At 40.0% G+C, this 19,975-nt stretch overlaps 1 protein-coding gene across 2 annotated transcripts in view; it reads right to left on the bottom strand.

Annotated features, from left to right (window-relative positions):
- Positions 1-19,975, bottom strand: part of DMGDH (dimethylglycine dehydrogenase) — a 69,626-nt gene that overhangs the window by 13,779 nt on the left and 35,872 nt on the right. The window contains exons 12-15 of one of the 2 annotated variants that reach the window (XM_063612817.1): positions 18,563-18,780; positions 16,557-16,714; positions 14,405-14,464; positions 10,839-11,832 (exon numbers count right to left, since the gene is read on the bottom strand). In XM_063612817.1, the coding sequence (XP_063468887.1) occupies positions 11,758-11,832; positions 14,405-14,464; positions 16,557-16,714; positions 18,563-18,780 (511 nt within the window). In that variant the 3' untranslated portion in view covers positions 10,839-11,757. Of the gene's footprint in view, positions 1-10,838; positions 11,833-14,404; positions 14,465-16,556; positions 16,715-18,562; positions 18,781-19,975 lie in introns of those variants that run through there. The other variant, XM_055298717.2, reaches the window with a different exon arrangement.

The following is a 19,975-nucleotide window of genomic DNA, read 5'->3' on the forward strand; positions in this document are numbered from 1 at the left end:
TGTAGAATCAGTCTCCTGTGTCTTATGGGCATGGAAGGGCTGCAGAGACTCTGGTCATCAGCTACTGTAAGTGGCAGAGTGGAGATGGAAATCCAGATGACAGGCTCTGCCACTATCCTTCAATACTTTCCTGAAAAGATTCTCATTTAGAATGGATTTTGGATCATCATTTAAAGCAATCCGGGTGGGAATCCCGTTGCAAAGCCTGTGGCCGTCACTCACCTACAGTCTATGTCAATCTGAACTTTCTTCACTCAGTTGTGCAGTACCCTGTGCACCTGTGCCACTGTGTATGCCTCAGGAAACTTATAATAAAGCCATAAACTGGATTCATTTATTTGGGGGAATGAATTCACTTAATATCCCCAACCCCCATAATAGACAAATTACGGCATTATTCATTTCATATTTACAGAATTAGAATCACAGGAGTCTTAAAGCAAGCAGAAAACTTAGTCCAAACTCATTTTCCATATGAGAAAACTAAAGCCCTACAAAATTATGGGTCTTGCCAGCAGTGACAAAGTGAGTTAGCACCAAACCTCAAACCCAAGCTTCTCAATTCTTGGTTCCTTTTGCACTATTCAGAGCTTCTTAACATTCCACATAAGTTAACAATAACCACAATTTCAACATCTCCTTGATAGTAAAATGTTAAATTATTAGTTTAGCAACTAAAGTTGGTTATTATTGGCTAGAAAATGAATATTCCCTATGTTAGTCTGCTCTTGCATTGCTATAAAGAAATACCTGAGACTGGGTAATATATAAAGAAAAGAGATTTAATTGGCTCATAGTTCTGCAGGCTGTACAGGAAGCATGATGCTAGCATCTGCTTGGCTTCTGGGGAGGCCTTAGCAAGCTAAGTTAGAATCATGGTGGAAGGCAAAGGGGGAGCAGTACTTCACATGGCCGGAGAAGGAGCAAGAGATAGAGTGCAGAAAGATGTTACTCACTTTTATATGACCAGATCTCATGAGAACTCACTCACTATTGTGAGGACAGTACCAAGGGGGATTGTGCTAAACCAGTCATGAGAAATCTGCCCGCATGATCCAATCACCTCTGATCAGGCCCCACCTCCAACATTGGGGATTACAAATCAACATGAGATTTGGTGGGGAAACAGATACAAACCATATCATTACACCTCTGACCACAAAATCTCACATCCTTCTTATGTTGCAAACTATAATCATGCCTTCCTAGAGTTCCCCAAAGTCTTAGCTCATTTCAGCATTAACTCAAAAGTCCAAAGTCCAAAGTCTCTTCTGAGACAAGGCTAGTCCCTTCTGCCTATGAGCCTGTAAAATCAAAAACAAGTTAGTTACCTCTAAGATACAATGGGGATACAAACACTGGGTAAACATTCCCATTCCAAAAAGGAAACATCAGCCAAAAGAAAGGAGCTATAAGCCCCACAGAAGTCGGAAACCCAGGAGTACAGTCATTAAATCTTAAGGCTCCAAAATAATCTCCTTTGACTCCATATCTCACATCCAGGGCACACTGGTGTGCCCAAAAGCTTTGGGCAGTTACGCTTCTGTGGCTTTGCAGGGCTCAGCCGCCGTAACTGCTCTCATGGGCTGGTGTTGAATATCTGCAGCTTTTGCAGGCTGAGGGTGCAAGCTGCTGGTGGGTCTACCATTCTAGGGTCTAGATGATGGTGGCTCTCTTCTCACAGCTCCACTAGGCAGTGCCCCAGTGGGGACTCTGTGTGGGGACTCCAACCCCACATTTCCCCTCTACACTGTCTTAGGTAGATGTTCTCCATGAGGGCTCCACCCTTGCAGCAGGCTTCTACTTGGACATCCAGGCATTTCCATACTTCCTCTGAAATTTAGGTGGAGGCTCCCAAGCCTCAACTTGTGCACTTTGTGCACCCGCAGGCTTAATATCATGTGGAAGCTGCCAAGGCTTATGGCTTACACCCTCTGGAGCAGCAGCCCAAGCTTTACTAGGGCCCATTTGAGTCACAGCTAGAGCTGGAGCAGCTGGGACGCAGGGAGCAGTGTCCCAATGCTGTGTAGGGCAGTGGGGCCTTGGGCCTGACTCACAAAACATTCATTCCTCCTAGGCCTCTGGGCCTGTGATGATAGGGGTTGCTGTGAAGGTCTCTGAAATACCTTTGAGACCTTTTTCCCCAGTGTTTTGGTTATCAGCACTTGGCTCCTTTTTACTTATGCAAATGTCTGCAGCCTACTTGAATTCCTCCCCAGAAAATGGGCTTTTCTTTTCCACTACATGGTCAGGCTGCACATTTTCCAAACTTTTACACTCTGCTTCCCCTTTAAATATAAGTTCCAACTTCAGGTCATTTCTTTGTTCACACACATGAGCACTGGCTGCCAGAAGTAGCCAGGCCACATCTTGAATGCTTTGCTGCTTAGAAATTTCTTCTACTAGGTGTATCTCCTAATGCTATCCCTCCCCCCTCCCCCCATCCCACAACAGTCCCCAGAGTGTGATGTTCCCCTTCCTGTGTCCATGTGTTCTCATTGTTCAATTCCCACCTATGAGTGAGAACATGCGGTGTTTGGTTTTTTGTCCTTGCGATAGTTTACTGAGAATGATGGTTTCCAGTTTCATCCATGTCCGTACAAAGGACATGAACTCATCATTTTTTATGGCTGCATAGTATTCCATGGTGTATATGTGCCACATTTTCTTAATCCAGTCTATCATTGTTGGACATCTGGGTTGGTTCCAAGTCTTTGATATTGTGAATAGTGCCGCAGTAAACATACATATGCATGTGTCTTTATAGCAGCATGATTTATAGTCCTTTGGGTATATACCCAGTAATGGGATGGCTGGGTCAAATGGTATTTCTAGTTCTAGATCCCTGAGGAATTGCCACACTGACTTCCACAATGGTTGAACTAGTTTACAGCTAAATGACGACTTAATGGGTGCAGCACACCAACATGGCACATGGATACATATGTAACAAACCTGCACATTGTGCACTTGTACCCTAAAACTTAAAGTATAATAATAATTAAAAAAAAGAAAAAAAAAGAACTTTCTTCCACTAGATACTCTAAATCATCAGTCTCAGTTTCTAAGATCCATAGATCCTTAGGGCAGGAGAACAATGCAGCCATGTTATTTGCTAAGGCATAACAAAAGTGACCTTTATTCCCATTCTCAGTAAGTTCTTCATTTCCATCTGAGACCTCCTCAGCTTGGCCATCTCTGTCCATATCACTATCAGCATTTAGGTCACAATGATTCAACACATCTCCAGGGAATTTCAAACCTTCTCTCATCTTCCTGTCTTCTTCTGAGCCCTCCACACCCTTCTAACCTCTGCCCATTACCCAGTTCCAAAGCTGCTTCCACATTTTCAGATATCTTTATAGCAATATCCCACTCCTCTGTACCATTTTTCTGTATTAGTTTGTTCGCTCACTGCTATAAAGAAATGCCTGAGACTGGGTAATTTATAAAGAAAATAGATTTAATTGGCTCACAATTCTGTAGACTATACAGGAAGCAAGATGTGGGCATCTGTTTGGCTGCTGGGGAGGTCTCAGGGAACTTACAATCACAGAGGAAGGCAAAGAGGGAGCTGGCATGTCTTACATGGCAGGAGCAGGAGCAAGAGAGAGGAGGGAGGTGCTACATACTTTTAAACAACTAGATCTCATGAGAACTCACTCACTATTGTGAGGACAGTACCAACGGGGATGGTGCTAAATCATTCATGAGAAACCACCCCCATAATCCAATCACCTCCCACCAGGCTCCATCTCCAACAATGGGGATTACAATTTGATATGAGATTTGGTGCAGACACAGATCCAAATCATATCACTCCCACATACAGGTAGTTTTGATTCTCTGCCCTTAGCAATTTAAAAGAAAGCACTCATATAGCATTTTTCTAACCAAAATTACTGACCAGTTAAAATTCCTTCTCAAAAGTCTTTAATATTACTAGAACAGGAACCCTATTCACTAAAAAAGGGGGATAAAATAGAAACCTGGGAAAATAACTAAAATATAGTTCCTAAGCCAGGCAAGTAATGAAGCTAATTAGCATTCAAGTCAAACTAGATTTTCAAAACTAAAGCCCCCATTACATGTCTTTAATATTAAATCTTACTAGATTCGATGCTAAAGAGAACACTTATTTTTCAGTTTTTTAATCTAATGATTCAAAGGAAAACTGTGAAATGGACCTGTGGCTTTATCAGATTTATGTTTAACTGCTTTGGCCAACAACTACAATATAGAGTTTTCATAATAGATTTCATCTCTCTAGAGTAGAGTGAAGAACAATTGCCCATTTGGTATTTTAAGTATAGCACTTAAGCCTAAATGCAAAGTAAATAATAATCAAAGGAAATTTTAAAAGCATGAAGAAATGAGGCCTCAATAGGGACCCAAGATATTCCTTACTGGGATGTTAAAAAAAGAAAAAGGATTTCATGTATAGTTCCTTTTCTCTGAATGACTTATTTAGATTCAAATCAATAAGATGGAAAGGAACTAACACTTAGTGAGGTACCAAATGTTCTTTATCTCATCTAATACTTATGACAAATATATGGAGTGAACATTTTCTTCATTTTACAGATGAGAAAACTGAAATGCTCATAGATCAAGCAATACATCTAGTCAGAATCAGTAAATGGCAGTCACAATTCAAACCCTTCAACAAATATTTACGGAGCCCTCACTAGTGATCAGACACAGGGGTGAGGCTAACGATTCTTGGCCTCTGTCCTCAGAGCATCCACAGTCTAGCTGAGGAGGTGGCCAGGAACATAAGGTGTGGTCAGTACCAGGGCAGAGGCAAGTGCAGAGTGCTATAGAAAATGGATTCTCAACACTCACCTGCCTCAATGACCACCTATATCTGAAGGGTCCAAAGCCATACTTGCAGAGCCAAGCTCTCCAAACCCACATGCTCAGATGCCTTCTGGGACTCTCTGCTTGGCTACCCCAGAGTCCTTCAACCCAAGTCCTACAAACTTCCCACCCACACCCCTCCACCTGTGTTTCCTAGTTAATCAACAGTTCATTAACATCCTCCTCTCACCCCTTCACATGCAGTCCCTCATGTGATATCCACCCTTCCTTCTAAATAGCACTCATTGCTCTTTCTTCTCCAACCTATGGCCACTGCTTTAGTTGAAGCCTTCACCTTCTCTCCACTGGATTTATTTGATAATTAGGAGAATGATCTCCCAGTCACCAGACGAACTCACTTTTAATCTGTTTCCCATCACTAGAGTGTCACTCCTTACTCAAAATTCTTGGGTCACTCCCCAGGTTCCCCAGGATACACTCCAAATTCCTTAGCTTGGCACATGAGACCCTTCATAATGAGGGCCCAGGACTTTTCAAGTATCATCTTTTGACATTACTTTCAACAACAAAATATTTACTGGGCATCTGCTATGTGCCAGCCCTGAGCTAGGTGTTGGGGATAAAAATGATAAACAAAACATATGTCGTATTGCCAGCACCTGTACTCAGGAAGCTTGCATTCTGTTCAAAAGAAAAACAGGAAAAATAAACAAAATAATGGCAAGCTCTAAGTGCTGTAAGGAGAATATAGTCGCAAAATTTTTTTTAAAATCCAGTAAAATCCAATGATGTTTTAAAAGGTGATATATCATTACCAAGTGGGTTTTACCCTAAAAATGAAAGGTTGGCATAATGTTCGAAAATTAATAAATGTAATAAACCATATAACAAAGTAAAACAAACAAACAAAATGATTATCTCAGTAGATGTGGAAAATCATTTGCTAAAATCCAATATCTATTCCTGATCTTTTTAAAAAATGTTAACACTAGGAATAGAAGCAAATGTCTTCAACTTGATAAAGAACTTCCAGGTAAGAATATAAGGCAAGCCCATCTTGGCCAACATGGTGAAACCCCGTCTCTACTAAAAAAAAATACAAAAAAATTAGCTGGGAGTGGTGGCGCATGCCTGTAGTCCCAGCTACTTGGGAGGCTGAGGCAGGAGAATCGCTTGAACCCAGGAGGCAGAAGTTGCAGTGAGCCAAGATCGCGCCACTGCACTCTAGCCTGGAGACAGAGTGAGACTCTGTCAAAAAAAAAAAAAAAAAAAGCATATAAGGCAAGAAAAAGAAATAAAAGATATCCAAATTAGAAAAGACAAAGAAAAGCTTTATTTTTATACAACATGATTGTCCATGTAGACAATCCGATGGAATCTACAAAAATGCTACTAGAACCACTAAGCAGGTTGAGCAAAGTTCCAAAATATAAGATCAACACATAGGACCAATTGTATTTCTATATTTTCGAAATAAACAACTGAAAATTGAAATTAAAAATACCATCTACAATAGTATCAAAACATGAAATGCTTAAGGATAAATATGTTAAAAGATATGTAAGACCTGTATACTGAAAACGATAAAACACTCCTGAGAGAAATAAAAGATGACCTGAATAAATGGAGAGATAGACCTTGTTCATGAATTGGAATACTTGAATTGACCTGTAGATAAAATGCAATTCCAATAAAGTCTAGAGGGTTTTTTGGTACGCATTGACAAGCTGATTCTAAAGTTAATGAAATTCAAAGGAACCAGAAAAGCCAAAACAGCTTTAAAAAAAGAGAACAAAGTTGCAGGGCTATCACAACCTTATTTGAGCAACAGTAATCAAGACACTGTAGTATTGGCATTTGGAAAGATAAATAGATATACAGGCCGGGCGCGGTGGCTCACACCTGTAATCCCAGCACTTTGGGAGGCCGAGATGGGTGGATCACAAGGTCAAGAGATCGAGATCATCCTGGCTAACACGGTGAAACCCCGTCTCTACTAAAATTACAAAAAATTAGCCGGGCGTAGTGGCAGGCGCCTGTAGTCCCAGCTACTCGGGAGGCTGAGGCAGGAGAATGGCGTGAACCCGGAAGGCGGAGCTTGTAGTGAGCCGAGATCGCACCACTGCACTCCAGCCTGGACGACAGAGTGAGACTCCGTCTCAAAAAAAAAAAAAAAAAAAAATAGATATACAGAATACAACAGAGTCCAGAAATAGACCTACAAACAAATGGGCAAAGATATAAACATACTGACAAAGATATAAAGGCAATGAAATTCAGAATATATAGTCTTTTCAACAAATGGTGTGGAAAGCAATTGGTCATCCAAGTACAAATAAATAAAACTTCAGTCCATACCTCATACCAAATACAAGATCAACTAAAAATGGATCATAGACCTAAATGTAAAAAGTAAAATCATAAAACTTCTAGAAGAAAACATAGCAGAAAATCTTCATGACTTTGGATTAAGCGAAGATTTCCTAGATATGAACCAAAAGCATGATTCATAAAAGAACAATTGATAAGAACTTTAAAATTCAAAAATTAAAAATGGCTCTTTGAAAGACACCATTAGACCATTAGACAAATGAAAAGTCAAGACGTCTGGAAAAAATTTGCAAAGCATGTATCTGATAAAGAATACAGAAAGCACTTTAAAAACTCAATTAAAAAAAACAAACCCTAGGTAAGAGATTTAACCAGACATTTCACAAAAAAAAGATATAGAAATGGCAGGTACGCACATCAAAAAATGTCCAACATCATTTGTCATTAAGGAAATAAAACCATCATGAGATCACTACATATCTCTTAGAATAGCTGGAGTTAAAAAGACTGACCATGAAAAGTATTTGACAAGGATGTAGAGTAGCTGGGACTCACATACTGCTGGTGGGACTGTAAAATATAAAATGGCACACAGCTTGGCAAAACAGTTTCTTACAAAGTTACCATACACTTGCCATTTTATTCAGTCATTTCACTCCTGGGTATTTACCTAAGGGAAATGAAGGCCTATTTTCATACAAATACTTGTACACAAACGTTCATAGTGCCAGCCGACTTTTGAACAACTCAGGTTTGAACTGCACGGGTCCACTTATACGTGCATTTTTTTCAACCAAGCAGATCAAAAAGACAGTATTTGCAGGATGCAAAACCCAACTTTTTCTATAGGCAGGTTCCACAGACAAACTGCAGGACTTGAAGCAAATTTTGGTACCCTGGGGCAGTCATAGAACCAATCCTCCAGGTATACCAAGAGACTTCTGGAGTTTTATTTGTAATAGCCTTAAACTGGAAACATCCCAAATATTTATCAATGAGTGAGTACATAAACAAATTGTAGTATACCCATAGAATGGAATACTACTTTCTATAAAAGGGAATTCTTCTTCTTATTATTATTATTTTGAGGCAGAGCCTTGCTCAGTTGCCCTGGCTGGCGTGCAGTGGCACAAACACGACTCACTGCAGCCTTCACCTCCCAGGCTCAAGCAGTCCTCCTTCCTCAGCCTCTCAAGTAGCTAGGACTACAAGCATACGTCACCATGCCCGGCTAATTTTTTGTGGAGACGGAAGTCTCACTATGTTGCCCAGGCTGGTTTCAAACCTGGGTTGAGGTGATCCTTACACCTCCACCTCCCAAAGTACTGGGATTACAGGTATGAGATGCCACTAGGAATGATCTATTAATAAACACAACAACACAAATGACTCTCAAGTTATGCCGAGGGAAAGAATTAACACCAAAAAAAGCATATACTCTGATTCCATTTTTATAGATTTTGCATTTATTCTAAAAATTGCAAAATAATCTATAGTCTCAGACATAAATTGTTGCCTGGGGGGTAGGTGAGGCTGTGGGGAGGGTGGCGGGTAGGGATCACAAAGGGGCGTGAACACCTTGGGGATGAGGAGTAGGTTTACTATCTTCACTGCAGTGATGGTTTCGCTGCTGTATCATGTACTAAAACTTATCAAGTTGCTTACTTTAAATATGTCAATTATTGCATGTTCAAATACACTGTTAAAATAATAATAAAAATAAAAGCAATCTTAAAAATTACTTCAATTCATTCCTAGACCTGGGTTTCCGTGGATATCCACATTTGAAAGCAGTCAGCTAAACATCACATTTCAGTTCTTAGGGTAGAAACAAAGTACTGTTTTATAACAGAAATTGGATATATATGAAAATAATGATTCAATGGCTTTAGTTTAATGTATCCTGACAGGTGTTTCAGGAATGGTCAGCTACACTTCAGCTAGGTTTTACCTCTTTCCTCTTCCTTTCCTTCTCTGCCCCACCCCCTTTCTCCTCTCCTTCCCCTTGTCACTCAGCAATGAAAATGGGTAACAGAGTAAGGATAACTTAATTCAGATGACACAATTATGTGGCTCATAAAGATAACGTGGCATCAATGTCTTCAACCACTGTGTTGGAGGCATTCCATAGGATTTTAGAACTGCAAAAGTAGCCTTCTTTTACAGATTAAAAATCTCAGGCATTAAAATCAAGTTAAATGGCTTTCCTGGGCCACGCAGCTAGAATTTGGTGACTTAAAAAAAATTCACTTACTATTCAGTTCTAAAAGAAAAAACAAAGATGTGGGGCAGAATACGAACCTGTAGCCTAGCTGGAATAGGCTCTAGATCTATTAATTTACATCCATTCCACCACAGTTCTTATAGCACCATCCTCTGACCAATCCACCTGTTTTTCTACTTTCCTATATACTTTCAAGACTGAAGTTGGTATGAAGTTAAAAGAACTAAAACAGTGGTTCTCAATATTCACTGCATTAAAAAAAAAATCACCTGTGGAGCTTTAAAAAGGAACCATGGACCCTACACCTAGAGCAAATCTAACTGATTTGGGGTAGGTCCATGTTCTTAAAAAAACTGCATTGAAACTACCTGGAGGGCTTATTAGACTAGATTGTTGGGCCAAGTGCGGTGACTCATGCCTGTAATCCCAGCACTTTGAGAGGCTGAGGCAGGTGGATCACCTGAGGTCAGGAGTTCAAGACCAGCCTGGCCAACATGGTGAAACCTCGTCTCTACTAAAAATACAAAAATCAACCGGGCATGGTGGCGGGTGCGTGTAATACCAGCCATTGGGGAGGCTGAGGCAAGAGAATTGCTTGAACCTGGGAGGCGAAGGTTGTAGTGAGCCAAAAGCGCACCACTGCACTCCAGCCTGGGCGATAGGGCGAGACTCCGTCTCAATAAAAATAGCTAGCTAGATAGATAGATAGTTTGGCTCCACCCTGGCAGTTTCTGATTTTGGGGGTCTGGGATGATACCCAACAATTTGAATTTTCTAGCAGGTCCCCAGGTGACAGTGATGCTGCTGGTCTGTGGACCACACCTTCAGAACTACTTGAGTAGTTTTTAGTTCTTTTAGTTCAGGTAATTTTTAGTTCTTCAGGATAATATGTTCAGCCAGTTGAAAATCTTTGGTTGAAAACAGTAATTCTGCATCTCTGGAGAATCACCTGGGGAATTAAAAACAACTGATGCCTGAGTCCCTACAAGAAATTCTTTTTTAATTGATCTTGGGTGTAGCCTGGGCCTTGGGATTTTAAACAGCAAAATATTATTTAAAAGAATCATACCCCAGATGATTCTAATGTCCAGCCAGGGCTAAGTATCACTGAAAATTTTCTGCCTCCTCAATTCTTATTACCATTTACCTCAAATTTCCCAAAGAGAATTGGATACTTTGACCACTATATTAACAATTTCTTTCTAACTTGTTGTCTATGAACAATGGTTTAATTCCACTTTGATTTTTTCTTTGTTTTTTTAACACTCTGATGTTTTAATAATAGCTAATATTTACTGAATACCTGGGGTGTTGAAGGCTTGGTGCTGAGTGCTTTACCTCTTTACCAGTTTTTTTGGGTTGTTTTGTTTTTGGTTATCGAACAGTTATGCTTTAAATATTTCCTCCGAAAGACACCCTGCATTTTCTAGAATCAACATTGTCTTATAACTTATGTTTAATAGAGATTACATTTCATTCTGTTTCTACTGGTTAGAAGCTCTAGATGGGGAGAGAGGGGAAGGAGAGAGAAAAAGGGAAAGAGGGAGGAGTGAGAAAAAGAGGGAGAAACATATCATAGAAAACAAATTCTTCTGATGTGCTTCAACACATAACGCTTAATACTTGAGTCTCTGTGAATCTTCGTGGAGGTTCTCCAGAAATGGACAAAAATTCAGTATTTCCACAAGGAAAATTCCAAGAATACCTATGACTCCATCCAAAGGCAGCTGATTTTCCTTTTGCTCTTGATTAATACATTTCTTCTGTCTCCAACTAAACAAAGGCCACTGATTTTCCTCCCCAAAGTTACTTCCTTTGGAACATACCAAAAATACCATTGAGAACAATGATATGAGTTGTTTCAGGTGAAGCGTTTTTAGTTAAGAAGATTTTTAAAGTACGGATTCAATTATTTTTACCGCAGCTTTGGTCAAGGCTTCCTGTCAGGGCTCTATGGGGCACTTCCCACAAGATGGCAGTGTTGCATGCGGCTGGGGAGCCCTCCACTTGAGGAAGGGTTATCTTCACAATTACCGCTAAGAACGTATCCCTACAGCTTTAGTTCCTGAAATATCATTTGTTTCCAGGTTCATGAGATCTGAGAGCCATCAGGAGTATATCTTTAACATTTAGATCTATGGTTTAGCAAGGTGTCTAATCAGCAGTACTTAATAAATGTCTACTAGATGAACGGATGAATGAATGATACATGTGTATCAACTTCACATAAGCCAACACCAGGGGAAGGAGGCTGGAATAACTCCAAGACGGAAGGAAGCAACGGCCACTGCGCCATCTCCCTTTGTGATGAAAGAGTTCTTCAGTACTCCATTGTTCTTTTCCCTATTTTCTTACAGGTTTTGCCAAGAACACGATTCACCCTAATAAGGCCTGATGGCCCATCTGCTCACCCAGCCATTTTCCTCCTTAAAATGGGCAAAGCAGCTATTCTGATCCTATCATAAAATGCAAAATTAGTTACAGCAAAAACACGTGGGGGAAGTGTCTATTAATAAAAGGTAGTCCATACAAATAATATATGTTACCAGAGAAAGAAATTCTTGGGCAGTCTTTCAAGTCTGATAAGCCCACTGTGGAAAAGGACTTTGTGGGGGAAAAGTGGTGGGTGGGAAAGCTCCACGATGAGGTCAGAGGGACCTAAGCTAAAGCAATGGCCTCCCCCACGACACTTTCCCTCTCTGTGCTTCAGTTTCCTCTGCTTCAGATGGGGGAGGGGAGTACCAGCTGATCCCCAGGGACCCACCTAGCTCTGACACAATCAGCTTCTACCTTTTCTTCACATTATGGCTTAAACGATCATAGTGTAAATGCCTAAGGGCCAACCAGAGAATTCTATGTTTGCTCTGAAGGGAAAGAAATAACTGATTTCAAACAATTGTAAAATGCCAGGGTTTTTGCTGTGTTTGTTTTGGTATCAAATATAAATATCTCTCTGTATTAGCTGTTGCTTCTGTTCTCCTATAGCATTGATTTTCCGAAGCAATATAGGCTTACAGTATTTAAAATGTTGTATGAAGCTAGTTTGGGTAACATTTTGGTTTTTAGGCACAGGACTTGAATGGTCAAGTTACAAAACTTAGTTTGTAATGTTAATAAGGTTTCCAGGAATCCGTTTCACATTATACACTGCTACGAAACCACCAAAGTTGATCTAATCTATTCACCTGTCTTGGAGATTAGCAAGCATCATTATGAGTAGGTTAATACCAACTAGCCACTTGAATAGACATAATTGAAAAAGACTGGCTCGGTCGGGGCCAGGTCCTTGGGCTACAAGGACATTTACCTTATAAAATCATTAGTTAATTTGTGACACTTGAATGAGAAACAACAATTCAGAAATTATAAAAACATGCCAGAAATCAAAATTAGTATCTGCTAAACAACTAACTACGTTCTGAGATGAGCTTTGGTTATTTGGCCGTATAACTTAACTAACAAGTATACAATCCACCTCTGCTAATAATCATAAAAGATTTTTGAAAATCCCATTTCAATATGAAGGGATTATTTATCTATGCCTTATCCCCAAACAATAATATCCGAACACTGAAGCAAAAGAATCAGTTATCCATCTACCTACTGGTGACCAACAACAGAAATTTAGCACCTTCAAGAGTTGGGCCATTTTTAACCTTATTTGAAACAGCTAAAGTAAGGCTTCTGCTATCAGAGGGAGCAATCTGCTGCTAGGGTCTGCCCAAATTCCAAGCACCTGCTTTCTCTGGTCTGGAGGCAGATGGTACCTCATAAAAATAAAAGCCATGGGGAGAATGTACAGAAAGATATTCCCTTTAAAACCCTTTAGGAGGTTCGTTTTCCTAAAATCTCATACTATAAATACACATGTTTTATGTTAATATTATAGCTCAGAATTTGGGAACTGACGCAGGGTCATGAAAAAGGTTTCCTTGGCCTGATTGAGTCATATACATGTATTCACGTATTTCCACAGGATGGGAAATCAGTCTTTAGTTTATAACCATCTACGGCAAGACATTTTATTTTTGGAGTTCTAACAAACATCCTAAACAGTAGCGCTGCTGCCCTTATTCTTCAATACTACCACTCACCACAGCTCTATTAAGTTCTTTTATTATAATTCTTAGGCACTGCTCAATGGAGTAACCTCATTTATATTTGTAAGGCTTGTACAGGTGAGCTTGGCTGTAATAAATTGGCCTCATGATACGCTTTTCCACTATAATTATTCAGAGTAATGCTTCTCAAACCTTAGATGCATCAGAATCCCCTGCGGGGGTTGTTAAAACAGATTTGTTGGCCTGACTCCCAGAGATTCTGATTTAGTAGTTCTAGGGTGGGACCTGAGAATTAGCATTTCTAACAAGCTCCCAATGAGGCTGATGCTGTTGGTCTGAAGGCTACATTTTAAGAACCACTGATGTAGGAGGTCCCTTTGGAGTGTCTTATCAGTTATGATTATTTGGGCTTGTATTAGCTTCTCAGTTAATACCCATTTTATGCCGAAAACATTTGAAACGTGTTATTTGCTTATATTCAGATGTTGCAGCTACACACAAGGATGCTTGACAAGCAGATGGACAGATATGCTGAAGTGAGGCTGCTCCACACTGTGAGTATCCAGAAGGATCAATGAGTGCAGTATGTTTGATCAGCTAATGTGCAATTTCCCAAGTCACCGGGAGTTACTGTAAAATACACAACATGGTGCACTTCCAACATAAATGTCTACTATAATCTGACAGATAATCTTCTTATCCTTACTAATTTTTATCTTAGAATTTAGATTTAGCCCTTAAAGATGCTGGATTCTGCTATCTTAAATCTGCAAGCACACTCCAATAGTTTGAACTAAACAAATGTTGACAAAAGAGTGATATGACACAATTGAGCAATGCTAGTATTTATGTTCACCTTGTTTCTCCTATAATCCATACTTGGTTAAATTTTAAAGAATGGCTGTGTCACCAAATAGCATTGTAATGTTAAGATTTACTTCAAGCACACTTTGGAATGTAAACATACCTTATTTAACTTCACAAAATATTCCAGTCCAGCTTCCAAAGGATTTGTATCACAGTTCATCTAAAAAGGAAACACACATTTTAAATCTTAGATGAGTGCAAGTCATTTTGGTAACATCAGTTTCATATTTGTTTTTAGGAGAAAGAACACTTTTTGATTTTTCAACACTGATTCTAAAGAAAGGCAAACTATAGACTGGTTTTGAAAACAATTTTTTAATCCAAAATTCAATGTAGCCTTTCAGCAAAACTGGTCATTTGAATATAACAAATATAGAAACTAAAAAACTAAAATATAGAAACTGTGTTTCCACAGCTCTCCCATTTTAATAAACATCTGAGGGAATGCACGTGATGTTTCTTCTAGAAACAAGATTTTCACATGTTTTTCTGCAATAATTTTACATAACTATGTTTTGAAAAGTTATTAAACAATTTACTTATCTTACAATTAACCGAGAATCAGGGTAAGGTGGAGGGAAGGCAGATGGTAGGAAGGTGGCTGATAGAGTTCAGGAGAAGAGAAAGGAATAAGTGGAGTTTGAATCTGTATCTCTTCAAATGTGGCCAAGTCACTGTGATAGCTACCAAGTGAGGGCTAACGCCAATATTTGGTAATAGACCTGAAGTTAATGGTTTTTGTTTCTTTCTTTCTTTCTTTTGTTGTTCTCTTCGCAGTGAGAGAACTAGTCTAAACCCCCTAAAAGTAGTCAAACTTTTAAAGCAACACAGCACCTGCATAAACCAAATGAAAGTATGCTTGTTTTATATGACATAAAACGTTGCCTCATATTTCTTAATCAATTTGAGCTATTCTAAAATTATTTTTATCTGTTCAAAATTTCAGAATTCCTTCAAAGAAAAAAATAAAAATGAAGCACAGAGGATTGCAGTACGAACACTAGAGGGCGCTCTGGCACTGCTGGGAAATCGGAGGGACGGGAGGAGAAAAGCTCTCCAGAGGAGGTCCCGGGGAGAGGAAATAGAAAATAAAAGGCAGGAGGATGGAGAAATGTCTGACTCCCAAAGGGCTGCTCCTGCTGCTTCATTCCTCGGAGAGTGTGGCGACCGCGCTGTCCTCCGTTTCTGTCCCTGCGCCTAGCCTCGCCTCAGTCCCCAGTTGTAGCTAGAGAATTCCCTAATAGGGGACCTCTCGTGGAAAGCTTGCCCACTTGCTTCTGGGTACTCTAAATGCCCCCGGGTCTCTGCCTGGGCTTTGAAACACACTCTCCCCTCCAATCAAATGCACTTTATTATGTGCTTGGCACTTCCTAGACTCTCTCTATCTATGATAATTCTGTAGCATAAAAAATCCATTTTTTAGAAAAGTAAACAAGTTCTGGACGGTTAGGCCAGATAGCTGGTGCGTGGTGGAGGAAAAATTCAAACCCAAGAGTCGCTGCTCTGAGTCCATCTTTTACCACTATCCCTTATCTTACCGTTCAGGCCTAAAACCTCAGTGTCTTCCAAAGAAACAACTAGTGAATCTGAAATAGTGAATGGGTCCAGAGATAGCCTGCCATATTGGAAATAAAGGAGGAGAACAGAGTTTAAACCACAGGCTGGCCACTTACTAGGTAATCTGGACCAAGTGGTTCTCTTAGTCTCAGTGTTATTATGTGTAAAATAGAGGTAATGGAGAGTTGAAAAGGAAAATGAAATCATGCATATGAAAATATGTAAATGGTTAAAGCACTATACAAATAGAAACTCTTAATAACCATTACTAATGGTGGAGGAAGGCTGGACCACCACATTCTGGACCATCAACCCTGCCCCTCAGAAAGGAGTGTTAATTCACCAAAAGGTACAAGATAAGAAGAAAATGAAGACGGGCAAAATGACAGAGGAGGAGAGACCTTGAAAAGTGTTACTCTAATCCCATGAGGCAAGCCGGCTCCCCAAAGTCCAAGACAGATATCTAGGGCTCTCAGCCAACTAGGATGAATTAAGGCAGAATATATCAGAATTCCACTGAACTTTCACTTGCGAAATTAAGGAGAAAAACCTCTTTCCCTAATGAAATAAAGTTATCTAATGATACGTAATTTCTCTTACAGCCAAAACCAATGTTATTGCAGTTCAAACCAGACCTTATATAAAAATGAGATAAATAAACATAAAATGTTAATAAAGATGCTAGCATTTCAAACCTCTAACCCCCAGGCTCTGAAGGCTTTCTCCAGGCGTAAGGCATTCATGGCATAGGTTCCAAAATTGTCGATTCCCTCCTCCTGGCCTGCATTCATGATAGCGTCATACAGCGCCAGAGAATCTTCTCTTCTGTGGTACAGCTCCCAACCCAGCTCACCTGAAATAAACCCACAGGTGCCGCAGCACAGCAAGAACAATGATCACTAGATCTAATGTGGATTAGCTAGAACACATAAAAGCAGGAGAAATTCCACTTATACAACATAGACATTGTCAGTCTCTAAAAAGACCAGCTCACAAAAAGTTACAAGTACCCCACTGCAAAGAAGCCCACCATATCATAGATGCATTTGTGCCGATCCTGACTCCCATGTAGATGGTGGTATGCAGGACACCTCTTGTCATGACACAGAAAGACTATAATGCAGGAATTGATCTCCACCCTGGACCCCAGCTTTCTAATGAGGTTTGACTGTTTTCCGGGACAATGACGTTAGGTGAATAGTTAGCATGGCACAGTTTATCAAGGCAACGAGTTCAAGGTTTAAACCAACCCCTTGCCCAAAAATCACAAGCTTAAAAATATAGTTAACTAAGAATTATTCAAGTTATCCTCATAGTGAGAAAGCCGTAGTCTCTGACTTCTCCCCCTCCCACTTCTTCCCTAATCATTTCTTTCATCAATAGAGCTGTGGGCAAAAATCAAAAGAAATTAAATGTAATCCAAAAAATCCTGCTTATTTTTGTTGTTCTTTTTTTTTTTTTTTGTCTTGTTTTTTTGTTGAGACAGGGTCTCACTATGTTGCCCAGGCTGGTCCTGAACTCCTGGGACAATCAATCCTCCCACTCTGGCCTCCCAAAGTGCTGGGATTACAGGTATGAGCCACTGCATCCAGCCCTGCTCATTTTTTACTCTAGAATTTGCCAAGGTTGGGTGGAAGAAGGGCAGGGAAAAGGTATAGCAGCAGCCCAGAAAAGAGCTATGGTCTTTAATCTCTGTGTTCTCCTGTTTCCCAAGGTGGAGGGCTCATGGTAAGGTGTTTTTATGGGATACCACAGAATAGGAGCAACATATAATTGAATGAATGCTTGGGCATGCAGTACTCCTGTGAGAGACAAGGAGGTCTAGAAAAACTTAGAAGAGAGCCCAGAGCACCACTGGGGAACTGAAGAGCATTCATTCATCTCTGTATCAAATACCTACCATGTGCAAGGTTAGGTGCTAGAGGAAGACTTCTCAGTGAACTTAGTCTGGAAGGAAAGACGGATTGTTGGCAATGCTCTAGGAGAGGTACCTGATACATTCAAAATGGTCTCTATGGGAGATTCTATCTCCAGGAGACCATCTTGAATGTTTGCAGATAGAGTTGGCTGGCCTGACTATTTCAGCCAATCCTCTTCCCCACTTTTTTTCTTTTTTTTTTGAGATGGAGTTTCACTCTTGTTGCCCAGGCTGGAGTGCAGTGGTGCCGTCTTGGCTCATACAACCTCCGCCTCCCAAGTTCAAGCAATTCTTCTGCCTCAGCCTCCAGAGCAGCTGGGATTACAGGCATGCGCCACCACGCCCAGCTAATTTTGTATTTTCAGTAGAGATGGGGTTTCCCCATGTTGGTCAGGCTGGTCTCGAACTCCCGACCTCAGGTGATCAGCCCGCCCCAGCCTCCCAAAGTGCTGGGATTACAGGTGTAAGCCACTGCACCCAGCCCCCACTTTTTTTTTTTTTTTTATCTGCCATTCCAGATGGTAGGCAGCTATGGGAGTGGAGCAACAACTAGAAATCTGTGGAACCACTTCCAAGATGAGGAGTGAATAGACAGACTTGACATAAGAGCTGGGCAGAACAAAAATCTTCCTCCAAAGTCACATGGACAAAAGTGAGTGTGACTGTGCACATGCATACACACTCACACATTTCTGGTGACATGACCTTTTAATTTTAAATTTTAAATTTTAAATTGACCTTTTAAATTTCAGAGACTTATTCCAGGTTGTTTTCCAATCTTACCAGTATAAGATATCCTAGTAGCAGTGACAGGAATGCTGGAAACCTTTAAGGACTTGGTTTGAAGAAACTTGAAAACATCATCACTAAGATCTTCAGAGGTCAGTTTCTGAAGGACTTTTCTTGCCTGTGGCCCAGCAACTCCAAGAACTCCAAGCTCATCGGTTATATTTTTAATTTCAACATCATATCCACCTTTGACTGCTTCTTCTTCAATCCATCTGCATTTCAGTCATGAACATGGTGTTAAATACTGCTTGAATAATGTACTTTGGTAACAAATTATTTCTCTGAAGACATGCTTTGTATCTAGAGTTATCAGAAAATCCCCAGAGTGTCATTTCATGAAATCACACTGATTTTTAAAGTTGAGGAAACCGAGCCCCTGAGATGTTACGTGATTCTCTTTAAATCGCCCGCTTATAAATTTGGGGGGTAATTTTTCACAGTACAGAAGGATCCTTTAATGAGCTCTGCCGCACAATTATTTTAAATAGTGACACAGTCCTTTTGCATTTAAACTACCGATTCAGCCTTCAAAAATTAATTTAAACCCAAATTTTCTCTAATACCTGTACACAGGAGGCACACTTATGTTGCTAAAGGTTAATAATGTGCCTGCCACAAGACACGTAATTGCTCTGACAATCACAAGGAAAAGACAGAAACTCTAGTTTCAATTTCTATGGCTTGATGAGTTATTGGGACCCAGCTATAGGGCTGGTTTCTAATTTATCGAGCAGTCCTTGAGCTATCTAAGTCTATCACAAAATGTTCATCTGGATTTACACAAAGCTAAGCTATTAAGATGGCCCCAGTACATCTTGGATTGGAGCATATAATTTGCATCACTTTACAACTAAGATGAGAATTTGTCAGAGTAAGACATGTATTAAATAATAATATTCCAAATATTTTTGGAATATTAGACTAAAGACTTTATGGTAGAATGAAGATTCATGTAAAGGCTGGATGTGGCAGGTCAGCAACTTAGATCCAGCTGTGGGCCAGAAAGCACAAAGCATCACAAAGGACAAAGATAATTTAGGAAGACAGCTTACAGAAGCAGACCGAATGTGGGCATCAGAATCAAAAAGCTCGTGTGAGTAAGTTCCCTTAACCCAAACCTCAGTTTCCTCATCTGATCATGGGAATCATATATACCTTGCAAAGTATTAAGAGAATTCATTAAGCTAACGTCTAAAAAAGGTTCTGGCACATTGATGATGCCTAATAAATGGAATTAATATTATTAGAACCAGTAACCTATGGATGAATTACCTTTGGGAGGGGCAGGGGCCCTCACTTCAAATATTTTTGTATAAAAAAACATACAGTTTATTTGAAACAATCAGGTTTAAGAAGAAATAAAGTTGTACTTTCGAGTACTGGTAAAAAGAAAAACTCAGTGTAAGA

The sequence above is a fragment of the Symphalangus syndactylus genome, chromosome 11 (genome assembly GCF_028878055.3).
Source record: "Symphalangus syndactylus isolate Jambi chromosome 11, NHGRI_mSymSyn1-v2.1_pri, whole genome shotgun sequence".
Taxonomy (NCBI): Eukaryota; Metazoa; Chordata; class Mammalia; order Primates; family Hylobatidae; genus Symphalangus; species Symphalangus syndactylus.